General features: G+C 45.8%; 1 protein-coding gene across 5 annotated transcripts in view; it reads right to left on the bottom strand.

Moving 5' to 3' along the window:
• LOC121585154 (caskin-2) overlaps nucleotides 1–15,402 on the bottom strand; it is a 95,061-nt gene that overhangs the window by 23,941 nt on the left and 55,718 nt on the right. For all 5 annotated transcript variants that reach the window (XM_041901531.2, XM_041901530.2, XM_045210964.1 and 2 more), the window contains exons 4-6: nucleotides 6,995–7,092; nucleotides 4,545–4,690; nucleotides 2,325–2,420 (exon numbers count right to left, since the gene is read on the bottom strand). In XM_041901531.2, the coding sequence (XP_041757465.2) occupies nucleotides 2,325–2,420; nucleotides 4,545–4,690; nucleotides 6,995–7,092 (340 nt within the window). The remainder of the gene's footprint in view (nucleotides 1–2,324; nucleotides 2,421–4,544; nucleotides 4,691–6,994; nucleotides 7,093–15,402) is intronic.

The raw sequence follows: 15,402 nt of genomic DNA on the forward strand, positions 1-15,402 counted from the left end.
AGAGAGAGAGAGAGAGAGAGAGAGAGAGAGAGAGAGAGAGAGAGAGAGAGAGAGAGAGAGAGAGAGAGAGAGAGAGAGAGAGAGAGATAGATAGATAGATAGATAGATAGATAGATAGATAGATAGATAGATAGATAGATAGATAGATAGAGAGAGAGAGAGAGAGAGAGAGAGACAAAGAGAGAGAGACAGAGAAAGACAGAGAGAGAGAGAGACAGACAGAGAGAGAGAGAGAGACAAAGAGAGAGAGAGAGAGAGAGAGATAGAGAGACAGAGAGAGAGAGAGAGAGAGAGAGAGAGAGACAGAGAGACAAAGAGAGAGAGAGACAGAGAAAGACAGAGAGAGATAGAGAGATAGATAGAGAGACAGCGAGAGAGAGAGACAGAGACAGAGAGACAAAGAGAGAGAGAGACAAAGAAAGACAGAGAGAGAGAGAGAGAGAGAGACAGAGAAAGACAGAGAAAGAGAGAGACAAAGAGAGAGAGACAGAGAAAGACAGAGAGAGAGAGACAGAGAGAGAGAGAGAGAGAGAGAGAGAGAGAGAGAGAGAGAGAGAGAGAGAGAGAGAGAGAGAGAGAGAGAGAGAGAGAGAGATAGGGGAAAGGGAGGGGGTGGTAAAGAAAGGACAGGGTGATGAGTACAGGCTGTAACTGTTACCAACACATGTACATTTCATGCACACACACACACACACACACACACACACAAGTTTAAAACCTTTAGGAGTTCTGTGATTTGACATGGGAGGCCCCACAGGTGAGTGTGAGGTAATACAGGAGTGATAAGCAACCCCACACATCTGGATGACACCGCAACACTCACTGACTGTCTACTGCTGCTGGGAGATTGGTCTGGGACAGAGGACAGGAGGAAAACACACAGGGACAGAGAGGGAAAAGGAGAGAGAGAAAGGAAGAGTGGAAGGAGAGAGAGAGAAATATAAATAGGGAGGGCCTTGCCACACCCTGGCACCCCAACACAGCAGCTGATGCCCAAAACACACCCACACACACTACACTCCACACACACACACTACACTCCCCACACACTACATTCCACACACACGCACTACACTCCACACACACACACTACACTCCATTCCACACACACACACACACACACACACACACACACACACACACACACACACACACACACACACACACACACACTACACTCCCCACACACACACTCCACACACACAGGTCATTCCACAGTTGAGCCAGTGTCAGCATTCTAAAGATATCCCATTCTAAATCAATCCTGGGGGACAGTAGTTACAGGCTAACTCTCTCAAGTCTCATTCAACAAACACACAAGCACAAACAAAGCTGCCCAGCAAACCTTTCAGTAACAGGAGCTACAGACCTGCCAATACTTCCTCTCCAGCCCACATCCAGATAAATAAGAATGAAAGACGAGGGGATTTTCCAGCCCAGCATAAGAGGAAAGCAGCGTTCATAATGTGTGTGTGTGTGTGTGTGCCTGTGTGTGTGTGTGTCTGTGTGTGTGTGTGTGTGTGTGTGTGTGTGTGCGTACTATTACTTCACCCTGGCTTGGTTCGGCTTCACACTGTCCTATCCAAACTAAACGCTGCTGCAGCACTATTTGAGACCAGGGACGTTGATTTAGGCAGCGCACAGAGTTTGAAATACACTCACATTGGCTTGGTGGTGTTTGAAGGGCTATTGGAACTGACAAATTCACATACAAAGCTATTGTGCGGTAAGGGAGAGAGTTGTTTCTGAAATAGTCAAATTGGTTTAATGATGCAGGCCTAAACTGCCCAATTGACCATTAAGTCATAGCGACCGAATGTACATTTGAGATGGAGAGAGTGTGACAAAATGAGCGTATGAATGTGTAAGTGAGAAGAAGGAAGCGCGAGGGAGGAAGTTGGTGTGATTGAGTGAGAACAACTGTGTTCCAGGGAGAGAGAAAGAGAGAGAAATGGAGAGGGAGAGAAAGAGAGAAAGAGATAAATGGAGAGAGAGCGAGAGAGAGAAATGGAGAGAGAGAGAGAGAGAAGTAAATGTGTTCTAGTAAGAGAATCAGCATGCTCAAGGATGAGAGAGAGAGACTGAAAGTAAAGAGTGCAGAACTGAGATGTATTTGATGGAAGAGGAGCAGTTGTAACAATGCAGCCCATCCCAGCTCCAGAGGGGTTGTATTTGTCCAGCTGTGACCACTGTGTCTGTCCAGACTAACACAGGCCATGACAGAGTTACATCAGTTACACTCTCACAGCAGGCTGCAGCCCCCCTGTATGTCTCTGTGAGCCTGGGCCAGTGGTGGGGGAGGAAAAACACAAATACAGTCTTACCTTGACTCTACCGAACTCACAGGCCAGGTCTAGGGGGGTCTTCTTGGTTTTGTTGATCAGACAGGGGTTGGACTGGTGCTGCATCAGCATCTCAGACTGAGAGAGACACAGACAGACAAACAGACAGGGGATCAACACACACAAATATAAACACACACACACACACACACAGGCATATACACACTATACATGCAATCATACACACGGTGCTGCAGCAGCATCTTAGACTGAGAAAAACAGACAAACAGGGAATCAAACACACAAATATTAACATACACACACACATTCATGGAAACATGCCACCAGAGGCACGCATACTATGGCACGCACAGCACAGCACACACATCATTACACACATAACCAAGATCAAATACCGTATACACATACACACTGTCACCGGGGCCATCAGGGGTGTAGGCTATGTTATGTGGATGTGGTCATGCAGATAGTATTACAACACACATAGCTAGGGAGATGATGGCAGATGTTTCTATCAGCACCTGGTGCTGCCTGCCGTATCCAAGGACACATAGTATTTGGTGAAAACAGACAGTCATTCTGCTCTGGGAATACAGAGTAGACTAGAGGACCGGAGGCTGTTACAATCAAATGGGACTTTATGGTCTGCGGAGATAAAGGCTTTTCACACAAACTGTGGTCCTTAAAGGCCTACAAATCAATTCATGTTGCATAACAAAAACACATCATGACAAAATGTTTGTAGGCTAGTTCCTGATCTATTTCCCAAGTGGTGTCTTATAGAGCTCTATACCTACACACACAGTCCTTTCATCATGTAGATGTATTGTTAGAGAGTGACAACATCCCCTTACATCACTCTACACATCTGGCCTGCTGGTAAGACAGGGGGGTAGTGCTGAGCAATTAACCAAACTTCAGTTCTTTTTCTGTTTTGAAACAACTAATTGACCAACATCGGTTCAATTATTTGAATTCCATTTCGTTCGTTTTTTTTCTTTGCGCTCAATGCGCAGTTTCTCTAGAGATAAATCAGATCAAGGCCGAACTGTGCGATGTAGTAGGGAGTTGTAGTTTCCAACAGGCCAATATTCTAAATAGTTTAGCGCAGAAAACCTGGTAATTAACTACAATGACCATAATCCATTGCATGCCTCCTTGTCCGGTCTGTGTGGTGCATACACAGAGAGGGAGAGAAGAGACAGAAGAACACGCGATCGAGAGGGATAGAGAGCAGTTGCGTGAGGTCTCTCTACCTGAAAATACATTATCTAAGTGATTGATAGTTGGTATTCAGCAGTCATAACAGTATGCCTTATTTACTTTGAAGAACTATTAAAATAGTGATTTTGTCAGACAGCATAGGCAGCAGTTCTATAGAGATGAGATGACTTGGAATGAAATAATAAAGTTATAAAATAAAACAAATGTAAATATACACATCTGAAATATTTTATTCAAGTAATGTGAATAAATGATGGTTAAAAGATGATAAGCAGTAATGGGCAGTCACTACCATCATGGGACTTTTATTAATTGTTTTATTCTGTGTTGTTACAGCGAAAACCATTACATTTTTTAAATAATCGAACCGAAACTGAACCGACCTCAAAAAGCACTTATCACTTATCGCTCAGCACTACAGGGGGTGAGGTGAGGGGGGGTGATGTTGGTAACAAAGACAAGGTCCCTAATCCCCCCTAAACCTGATCACCCCGGATCCCCCCCCCCCATCATTACCCCCTCAATCCCTACAAATCCAATCCTCCTCATCCTGCCTCGTGCTTCTCTCTCCCTTTTATCCCTCTCCAATCCAATCACACCAACATCCCTCTCCTCTCCCTGCTTGCTCCGTACCCCCTCAATCCCTTAAATGCCTGTACCACCAAACACCACCCATCCTACTCTATCCCCTGCCATGTCACATCTGTTTTGGGGCTATGGCTGTGATTTGCTGACAGTTTTGTTTACTGTTTAAGACTTAAGTGGACTGACCAAACATGACCACACACATCTAAATCTCAGATAAGTCACCCACAGTAACCCAGTGTCAGTGTAAGCCTTGTGGACAGACACACCATACATTAAACCCAATCCAGCGGAATGGGGATATTTGTTGACAGTGCATAACGATTGCTGTGTGTAGTGTCATGCCTGTTGTTTGTGTGTGTGTGTGTGTGTGTGTGTGTGTGTCTGTCTGTCTCAGTATGTGTGTGTTGTGTGTTGTGTGTGTGTACTGACCACATCATAGTGTCCGTACTGTGCGGCCAGGTGCAGGGGGATGTGTCCATCCTGTGAGACCCCATTGACTCCAGCTCCGGCCCTCAGCAGCGTAAGAACAGAGTCAGCCTTGCCCTGCCACGCTGCATAGTGGAGCGGACGCATACCTGCAGGAGGCAGCACACAGGACATCTCTGGTCATATACAGTACACATATAAACAAACACAATAGAGACAGACAGACAGTGAGTGACAGACAGAAGTACCGGTAGATATTTTTGGGTTATCCATATGAAAGCTGATATTAAATCACAAGACAATGTGTGCCACAGATGGAACTAATAGAATGTACCAGCTGATATACAGTAGAATCACAAGACAATGTGTTCCACAGATAGAGTGGCTTGCAAAGGTATTCACCCCCCCTTGGCATTTTTCCTATTTTGTTGCCTACAACCTGGAATTAAAATGGATTTTTGGGGGGTTTGTATAATTTGATTTACATAACATGCCTACCAATTTGAAGATGCAAAACATATTTTTTTGTGAAACAAACAAGAAATAAGACAAAAAAAACAGAAAACTTGAGCGTGCATAACTATTCACCCCCCCAAAGTCAATACTTTGTAGAGCCACCTTTTGCAGCAATTACAGCTGCAAGTCTCTTGTGGTATGTCTCTATAAGCTTGGCACATCTAGCCACTGGGATTTTTGCCCATTCTTCAAGGCAAAACTGCTCCAGCTCCTTCAAGTTGGATGGGTTCCACTGGTGTACAGCAATCTTTAAGTCATACCACAGATTCTCAATTGGATTGAGGTCTGGGCTTTGACATTTAAATGTTTCCCCTTAAACCACTCAAGTGTTGCTTTAGCAGTATGCTTAGGGTCATTGTCCTGCTGGAAAGTGAACCTCCCTCCCAGTCTCAAATCTCTGGAAGACTGAAACAGGTTTCCCTCAAGAATTTCCCTGTATTTAGCGCCATCCATCATTCCTTCAATTCTGACCAGTTTCTCAGTCCCTGCTGATGAAAAACATCCCCACAGCATGATGCAGCCACCACCATGCTTCACTGTGGGGATGATGTTCTCGGGGTGATGAGAGGTGTTGGGTTTGCGCCAGACATAGCGTTTTCCTTGATAGCCAAAAAGCTCAATTTTAGTCTCATCTGACCAGAGTACCTTCTTCCATATGTTTGGGGAGTCTCCCACATGCCTTTTGGCGAACACCAAACGTGTTTGCTTCTTTTTTTCTTTAAGCAATGGCTTTTTTTCTGGCCACTCTTCTGTAAAGCCCAGCTCTGTGGAGTGTACGGCTAAAAGTGGTCCTACGGACAGATACTCCAATCTCCGCTGTGGAGCTTTGCAGCTCCTTCAGGGTTATCTTTGGTCTCTTTGTTGCCTCTCGGATTAATGCCCTCCTTGCCTGAGCCGTGAGTTTTGGTGGGCGGCCCTCTCTTGGCAGGTTTGTTGTGGTGCCATATTCTTTCAATTTTTTAATAATGGATTTAAATGGTGCTCCGTGGGATGTTCAAAGTTTCAGATATTTTTTTATAACCCAACCCTGATCGGTACTTCTCCACAACTTTGTCCCTGACCTATTTGGAGAGCTCCTTGGTCTTCATGGTGCCGCTTGCTTGGTGGTGCCCCTTGCTTAGTGGTGTTGCCGACTCTGGGGCCTTTCAGAACAGGTGTATGAGATCATGTGACAGATCATGTGACACTTAGATTGCACACAGGTGGACTTTATTTAACTAATTATGTGACTTCTGAAGGTAATTGGTTACACCAGATCTTATTAAGGGGCTTCATAGCAAAGGGGGTTTATACATATGCACGCACCACTTTTCCATTATTTTATTTTTTGAATCTTTTGAAACAATTATTTGTATTTTTTTATTTCACTTCACCAATTTGGACTAATGTCCATTACATGAAATCCAAATAAAAATCAATTTAAATTACAGGTTGTAATGCAAAAAAAACAGGAACAACGCCAAGGGGGATGAATACTTTTGCAAGGCACTGTAGAACAATGTGTGAGTCACTAATAAAAACATCACAGATAATATTCATTAAAGGCGAGTCTGTTTGTACTGAGGCACATGTTGCTAACTGGTCTGAGATCTGGATGTACCAGCTAACATGGAATCTCAAGACAATGTGTGCCACTGACAGAAAACATCAGAGATAATATCTGTGCTGACTGAGATGATCTCACTGAGACCTGTGTTAGCTGTTTTGCTAGCTGATCTGAGAGCAGTGATAGTGCTCTGTCTCTCACGGAGGCCTGTGTTAGCTGTTTTGCTAGCTGATCTGAGAGCAGTGATAGTGCTATGTCTTTCACTGAGGCCTGTGGTTAGCTGTTTTGCTAGCTGATCTGAGAGCAGTGCTATGTCTTTCACTGAGGCCTGTGGTTAGCTGTTTTGCTAGCTGATCTGAGAGCAGGTGATAGATAGTGCTGTGTGTCTCACCGTTCCTGTCCTTGATGTCCACAGTGGCCTGAGCCTCCAGCAGCACAGACAGCAGGTCTGTAGTTCCGGTCAGAGCAGCATGGTGGAGGGCTGAGAACCTGAGGACAACAACACACAGAAAGATGACAGAGGGATATAGTACAGAGGCTCAAAGACAATGGAGAAGAGGAGATGGGAAGGTGACGTTTGGAGAGATATAGTTCAGTACAGACATAGTATAGTTGAGTGAAAGACACAATGGAGAGGGCATTGGGATTGTTTGGCAATGGGGATGCTTAGAGGCCAATGGCATTGCTTGTGTCTTTCACCAGTAAACAACCCACCACCGACACCCACCCAGACAGACACAGAGAGAGAGAGACAGTACTCTTCCATCAGCCAATAACAGACCACAGCCCTGGGCTGTTAGTCACACACTCATCCTCTCACTGGTGAGGATTCAATTAAAAGTCTGCATGTGATCTGATCGTAAAGTGAATGGAAAACACATCTTCAATATGTAGAAAGAGGCCACAACATAAAGCAAAGCCAGGCCCAGCCAGAACCCTGCTCTGGGCTGTGGGCTGTGTTATTGGGCAGGCCTGTACTGTAGTGTAGAAGCCAGCCAGCCAGTAGTCTAGGATTCACTAGACACCAGGAGACATGAATAACAGGAAAGATAATGGAGCTGGAGGCTTTGGCTCAATCAAGACCAGACTCCCTCTATCCTCATCCACACAGTCTCTCACCCTCCTCCCCTTCTCTCTCGGTGTTGTTCAGCTTTATCTGTTTTGGGGAGAAAGGGGGTAGAAAATAAAAGCCCCCAAACTGTGGGAGGGAGGATTTGCCATCCCCACATCATGTTTTATGAGTGCCATGATGTGTATGTGTGTCGGGGCATGCCAACACACAGTGTGGCCTTCAGAGGTGACTCAGCTCAGAGGGGAAGAAGGACTCAACTCATTAGGCTGGTGAGTAACAGTCCTGCCTCCAGCACCACCGTCGAGTCCAAACACCACAGATATAAATCTCCCCTCTCACACAGACACACACACACACACGCAGGTCCAGGCCGTAGCCACAGCCTGCAGCCACCACCGTCCACATGGAAAGGAGAGAGGGAGGAAGCTGCCAGTCAGAACATAATATACTGTACATGTGGTTACAGCACCTAACCATAAATAACCAGACCAGAGACACGAGAGACGGTCTGTACTATTGAGATACGGTCTGTACTATAGAGAGACAGTCTGTACTATAGAGAGACGGTCTGTACTATAGAGAGACGGTCTGTACTATAGAGAGACGGTCTGTACTATAGAGAGACGGTCTGTACTATTGAGATACGGTCTGTACTATAGAGAGACAGTCTGTACTATAGAGAGACGGTCTGTACTATAGAGATACGGTCTGTACTATAGAGAGACGGTCTGTACTATAGAGAGACGGTCTGTACTATAGAGAGACCGTCTGTACTAAAGAGAGACGGTCTGTACTATAGAGAGACGGTCTGTACTATAGAGAGACGGTCTGTACTATAGAGAGACGGTCTGTACTATAGAGAGACGGTCTGTACTATAGAGAGACGGTCTGTACTAAAGAGAGACGGTCTGTACTATAGAGAGACGGTCTGTACTATAGAGAGACGGTCTGTACTATAGAGAGACGGTCTGTACTAAAGAGAGACGGTCTGTACTAGAGATACGGTCTGTACTATAGAGAAACAGTCTGTACTATAGAGAGACGGTCTGTACTAAAGAAAGACGGTCTGTACTATAGAGAGACGGTCTGTACTATAGAGAGACAGTCTGTACTATAGAGAGACGGTCTGTACTATAGAGAGGGTCTGTACTAGAGAGACGGTCTGTACTATAGAGAGACAGTCTGTACTATAGAGAGACAGTCTGTACTATAGAGAGGGTCTGTACTATAGAGATACTGTCTGTACTATAGAGAGACAGTCTGTACTATAGAGAGACGGTCTGTACTATAGAGAGGGTCTGTACTAGAGAGACGGTCTGTACTATAGAGAGACAGTCTGTACTATAGAGATACGGTCTGTACTATAGAGAGACAGTCTGTACTATAGAGAGACGGTCTGTACTAAAGAGAGACGGTCTGTACTATAGAGAGACGGTCTGTACTATAGAGAGACGGTCTGTACTATAGAGACGGTCTGTACTAAAGAGAGACGGTCTGTACTATAGAGAGACGGTCTGTACTATAGAGAGACAGTCTGTACTATAGAGAGACGGTCTGTACTATAGAGAGGGTCTGTACTAGAGAGACGGTCTGTACTATAGAGAGACGGTCTGTACTATTGAGAGACGGTCTGTACTATAGAGATACGGTCTGTACTATAGAGAGACGGTCTGTACTATAGAGAGACGGTCTGTACTATAGAGACGGTCTGTACTATAGAGATACGGTCTGTACTATAGAGATACGGTCTGTACTATAGAGAGACGGTCTGTACTATAGAGAGACGGTCTGTACTATAGAGAGACACTATAGAGAGACGGTCTGTACTATAGAGAGACGGTCTGTACTATTGAGAGACGGTCTGTACTATAGAGATACGGTCTGTACTATAGAGATACGGTCTGTACTATAGAGAGACACTATAGAGAGACGGTCTGTACTATAGAGAGACGGTCTGTACTATTGAGAGACGGTCTGTACTATAGAGATACGGTCTGTACTATAGAGAGACGGTCTGTACTATAGAGATACGGTCTGTACTATAGAGAGACGGTCTGTACTATAGAGAGACGGTCTGTACTATAGAGAGACGGTCTGTACTATTGAGAGACGGTCTGTACTATAGAGAGACGGTCTGTACTATAGAGATACGGTCTGTACTATAGAGAGACGGTCTGTACTATAGAGAGACGGTCTGTACTATAGAGAGACGGTCTGTACTATAGAGAGACGGTCTGTACTATAGAGAGACGGTCTGTACTATAGAGAGACGGTCTGTACTATTGAGAGACGGTCTGTACTATAGAGATACGGTCTGTACTATAGAGAGACGGTCTGTACTATAGAGAGACGGTCTGTACTATAGAGAGACGGTCTGTACTATAGAGAGACGGTCTGTACTATAGAGAGACGGTCTGTACTATAGAGAGACGGTCTGTACTATAGAGAGACGGTCTGTACTATAGAGAGACGGTCTGTACTATAGAGAGACGGTCTGTACTATAGAGAGACGGTCTGTACTATAGAGAGACGGTCTGTACTATAGAGAGACGGTCTGTACTATAGAGAGACGGTCTGTACTATAGAGAGACGGTCTGTACTATAGAGAGACGGTCTGTACTATAGAGATACGGTCTGTACTATAGAGAGACGGTCTGTACTATAGAGAGACGGTCTGTACTATAGAGAGACGGTCTGTACTATAGAGAGACGGTCTGTACTATAGAGAGACGGTCTGTACTATAGAGAGACGGTCTGTACTATAGAGAGACGGTCTGTACTATAGAGAGACGGTCTGTACTATAGAGAGACGGTCTGTACTATAGAGAGACGGTCTGTACTATAGAGATACGGTCTGTACTATAGAGAGACGGTCTGTACTATAGAGAGACGGTCTGTACTATAGAGAGACGGTCTGTACTATAGAGAGACGGTCTGTACTATAGAGAGACGGTCTGTACTATAGAGAGACGGTCTGTACTATAGAGAGACGGTCTGTACTATAGAGAGACGGTCTGTACTATAGAGAGACGGTCTGTACTATAGAGAGACGGTCTGTACTATAGCTCTACAGGGTGTTTTGGAATAAGTAGTGCCTCAGTGGGCATGTAGCATTTCCTATCTCTCTACCAGAGGGAGTTGTGTACTATGAAGGGAGGCTGGGGGGTTCTGCTGTGTCTGGGTACAGTAACAGAGTAATGGCATATAATGAGGGAGAGAGGGAGGGGGGAAGGAGAGAGAGATAGAAGAGGTAGAGGATGAGAGAGTCTAATCCCTCTGTACAATCCAGCAGCCTGACTGAGAGGTGATAGAAAATAATCTGACATTAAAAATGTATGTGTGAGGAGCATCTGTGCAAACAGCCTAGTTATCAGGACTGTTTCTAAAATCTAAATAAACAATGTCTGTCTATTGGTGGATAGGAAACAAGTTCGCTCCAGTCCAAAGTCTATAGAGGGACCTCAGAGTAAAGACAAAGGCCTACTGTAAAGACTGAGGTATCTTAGACATATGACAACGTAAACAGAAAGGTATCAAGTTTGATAATGCGATACTAAATATGGCTAACCTGCATATTATAATGGAGTTACTGTAAGCTGCACTCTATGGCTTCCTTACACAAAGAGAGTCTGAAGAAAGAGCAGAAGTAGGGGAGACTAGACATACAGGGAATTAAATTGATATTTTGCATGAATAAAACCAGCTGCTGGGGCCCAGACTAGGGATGAACACAAGTGTTGTCACGATACAAGAATTTTGACTTTGATACCGATACCAGGTTTAGTATCGCGATACTCGATACCAAGCCAAAAAAAGCAGGGAGAATGTGATTTTTCCCAGTTTGTTCAGGTTTATGCTCGCAAAAATTACGCTTTTTAAAAGACAGAAAAACAACTAAATTGTACAATGCTTAAACCACATCAGGGGATGACTTTTGAAGTCTAGGAAAAATCTAAGACATTTCCATTTTTGAGTGTAGATACCCTTTAATTCAAGTGCACACACTTAGCACTGTTGTTTGGTTAGTAGTGTTTCTGTAGCGCATGTGTGATGGAGTTCGCAAAACAATTGGCCACTGAATTGATGCAAATAATAATGATTCTGCCAGGTAGGCACAGGCTACTTTGTAGTTAACTTTTTATTGAGAAGGTTTTTGGGGAAAGCTTTCCATCTAGCCGAAGACTGTTATCATTAACATCCATAATGGTTACACAAAGTGAGACATAAGCGCACCGCACACAGACAGGGGCATTCCTGTGTCGCTGCCTCTTCAGAAAATTGCAGGGAATACGAATCACTGATGCATTCTGTTCATTGGTAATGATAAACGAATTAATAAATGTTCTAATAAGTTCAATACAAATGTGTGAGACACATTTGATAGAAGAACCGAAAGTAACAAAATTTGAGTACCGAACCGTTTTTCATTTTGTAGTATCGAGTACAGAAGTGTCGGTGTACCGTGCACCGCGTCCCAAATCACTTGATTTCCTAAGAGCTTCTGCAAACACTTCACACCTCTGTGAGAGTCACACACCAAGCAGAGCGTACACACACACACCAAGCAGAGCGTACACACACACCAAGCAGAGCGTACACACACACACCAAGCAGAGCGTACACACACACACCAAGCAGAGCGTACACACACACACCAAGCAGAGCGTACACACACACCAAGCAGAGCGTACACACACACACCAAGCAGAGCGTACACACACACACCAAGCAGAGCGTACACACACACACCAAGCAGAGCGTACACACACACCAAGCAGAGCGTACACACACACACCAAGCAGAGCGTACACACACACCAAGCAGAGCGTACACACACACACCAAGCAGAGCGTACACACACACACCAAGCAGAGCGTACACACACACACCAAGCAGAGCGTACACACACACCAAGCAGAGCGTACACACACACACCAAGCAGAGCGTACACACACACACTCTCTTTCATGAACCTTCAGTTGAGATCCCTCTAAACCTAGATGAAACCCCTTTGACGTTGGTCTCATTAGGCCTGCCTTAGGACCACTTAACCCAGTGAATCCTGCCTCTATCCTCTGAGGTAAAGCTCTGTTCCCTACCCTAATGCAGCAGGGTCTATTTAGGGCCACGGGGTGGGGATGTATTAAGTCACTCAGGGGCCAGGGGCTTTACACAGGGCCCAGCCTTGAAACAGGGACGTCATGAGAGGGAGAGAGGGAGGTGAGAGGCCGGAGGTACACAATCCCTCCTCTGTCCTTCCCTTCAATTCTCTTTCCTGTTCTCCCCCTGGCAGGACGTGAGAGTCCAGAAGAGAGAAAGGCCCTTGAAAAGATTCTGTGTTCAAAGCACCCAGGTCTCTCTCTCTCTCTCTCTCTCTCTCTCTCTCTCTCTCTCTCTCTCTCTCTCTCTCTCTCTCTCTCTCTCTCTCTCTCTCTCTCTCTCTCTCTCTCTCTCTCTCTCTCTCTCTCTCTCTCTCTCTCTCTCTCTCTCTCTCTCCCTCTCTCTCTCTCTCTCTCTCTCTCTCTCTCTCTCTCTCTCTCCTCTCCTCTCCCTCTCTCTCTCTCTCTCTCTCTCTCTCTCTCTCTCTCTCTCTCTCTCTCTCTCTCTCTCCCTCCCTCTCTCTCTCCCTCTTTCTCTCCCTCTCTCTCTCCCTCTCTCTCAAAGAGAACAAGGACACCACTGACCTCATCGCTCTGGCTCATCACTCCAATGAGAGAAAGAGAGAGAGGGAGAGACAGATAAAGAAAGGATGAGAGAGGAGGGAGATATTTATGGAGGGAGATGGAGAGAGTCTGACCTGTCTCCAATCAGGCCCCTCAGTACCGGGTTGGAGTGCTGTCATCCCTGCAGACTGGAATGCACTGGGGTAGTAGAGCGGCAGGTAGCTTAGTGGGTAAGAGCGTTGTGCCAGTAACCGAAAGGTCGCTGGTTCTAATCCCTGAGCCGACTACGTGAAAAATCTGTCGATGTGCCCTTAAGCAAGGCACTTAACCCTAATTGCTCGTGTAAATCGCTCTGGATAAGAGCGTCTGCTAAATGACGTAAATGTAAATGTAGTATATCACCCACCTCAAACAAACGCACTCACGCATACACACAAAGACACAAAGACACACACAGGCTCACACAGACAGACACACATGCTCGCTCACACACAAGCAAGCAAACACACACATGCACGCACGCACACACACACACACACACACAAAGACGCAAACACACACTACTCCACACTGCTCCCCAGCCAGGCCAGGGACAGTGAGAGAGAGGGAGAGTTACAGCCTCTCAGAGCCACATCACCATCCTGTCAAATGACATTCCTGCTGATAGTGTCACATTCCCCAAGGTGACCTGGTCAGTCTAGTATCTGACTGGCTGTCTGACTGGGAGGTCAGAGGCCAATAACTTCCTTCCAGTCTGGGCTGTGTGCTAATCGTTTCAGCAAACAGTGACCTGGCCATGGTCATCAAGGGACAGCATCAATGCAGGTGGGCCTTAGAGCTCTGTGTAGTATAGTAGTAGAGTCATAGCTGATGTCTCTCTAAATGAAATGGCTCAGAAACATGGAAACCAAGACATCACTTTTAGCTACATTTCAATGGTGAGGTCTTCTTTGGAATCTTTCCCATGTCCCTTTTAGCAGTCAATGGATTTTGTATGACAGTACAGGCCGTCTGAATGAGAACATTTACAGGGAGTTTTTACGAGCGCAGGTTCAGGCACGCTGTTTCAATCTCTTAAATATGCAGTCTTTCAAACACACACACAACCGTCTTCCTCCCACAGGGAGCTGTGCTGACATACACTTCTAACATGGCATGGATGTCAGCTTCTATGGTAGTTTGGAAACAGAGCAGGCTTTCTGTCCAGCTCTCAGAGGGAGAGTTAGTAGTGTATAGTCCTCTCCTGTCAGGGTTGGTTCTTTCCCTCCATTGCTTCAGATGACAGGGGTGTGTTGACGGGTCCTGGCAGTACTGCCCTCTGTGGACGCACACAGGCCAGTCCCCCACACACTGGCACAGCCATTCAGCCCAGGCCATTCCAGTGCTGCTCTCCATGGAAACTGCACCCCAAACACAGACCAAAAGCTGGAAAAGTTAACGGAGTCTCAAATACTAATTTGTCTCACAGGGATGCAGAAAATAGACCCTTTTACATATTACAGCACCAGTGTTTGTTCAGCATGCCTTTCTCTGACACACACACACACACACACACACACTCACAGGCCTACGATCTATTTCTCTCATGCACGCCTGCGCACATACACACACACGGAGAGAGGGAAAATAAAGTCTATGGAAATGATATGAATGGGTGCCAAGCACACACTCTCACGACACACACACCTTAATAACACAGTTGTGTGAGCTGAGTTTATTACATTTACATTTACGTCATTTAGCTGACGCTCTTATCCAGAGCGACTTACATTATTATTTTCATACTGGCCCCCCGTGGTAAACGAACCCACAACCCTGGCGTTGCAAACACCATGCTCTATCAACTGAGCTACCTCCCTGCCTGCCATTCCCTCCCCTACCCTGGACGACGCTGGGCCAATTGTGCGCCGCCCCATTGGTCTCCCGGTTGCGGCCGGCTACAGCAGAGCCTGGATTCGAACCAGGATCTCTAGTGGCACAGCTAGCACTGCGATGCAGTGCCTTAGACCACTGCGCCACTCGGGAGACACACCACCCGCTCACGAAAATGGTTAGCTCCTACAG

This window comes from Coregonus clupeaformis, chromosome 35 (genome assembly GCF_020615455.1).
Source record: "Coregonus clupeaformis isolate EN_2021a chromosome 35, ASM2061545v1, whole genome shotgun sequence".
NCBI classification, from domain to species: Eukaryota; Metazoa; Chordata; class Actinopteri; order Salmoniformes; family Salmonidae; genus Coregonus; species Coregonus clupeaformis.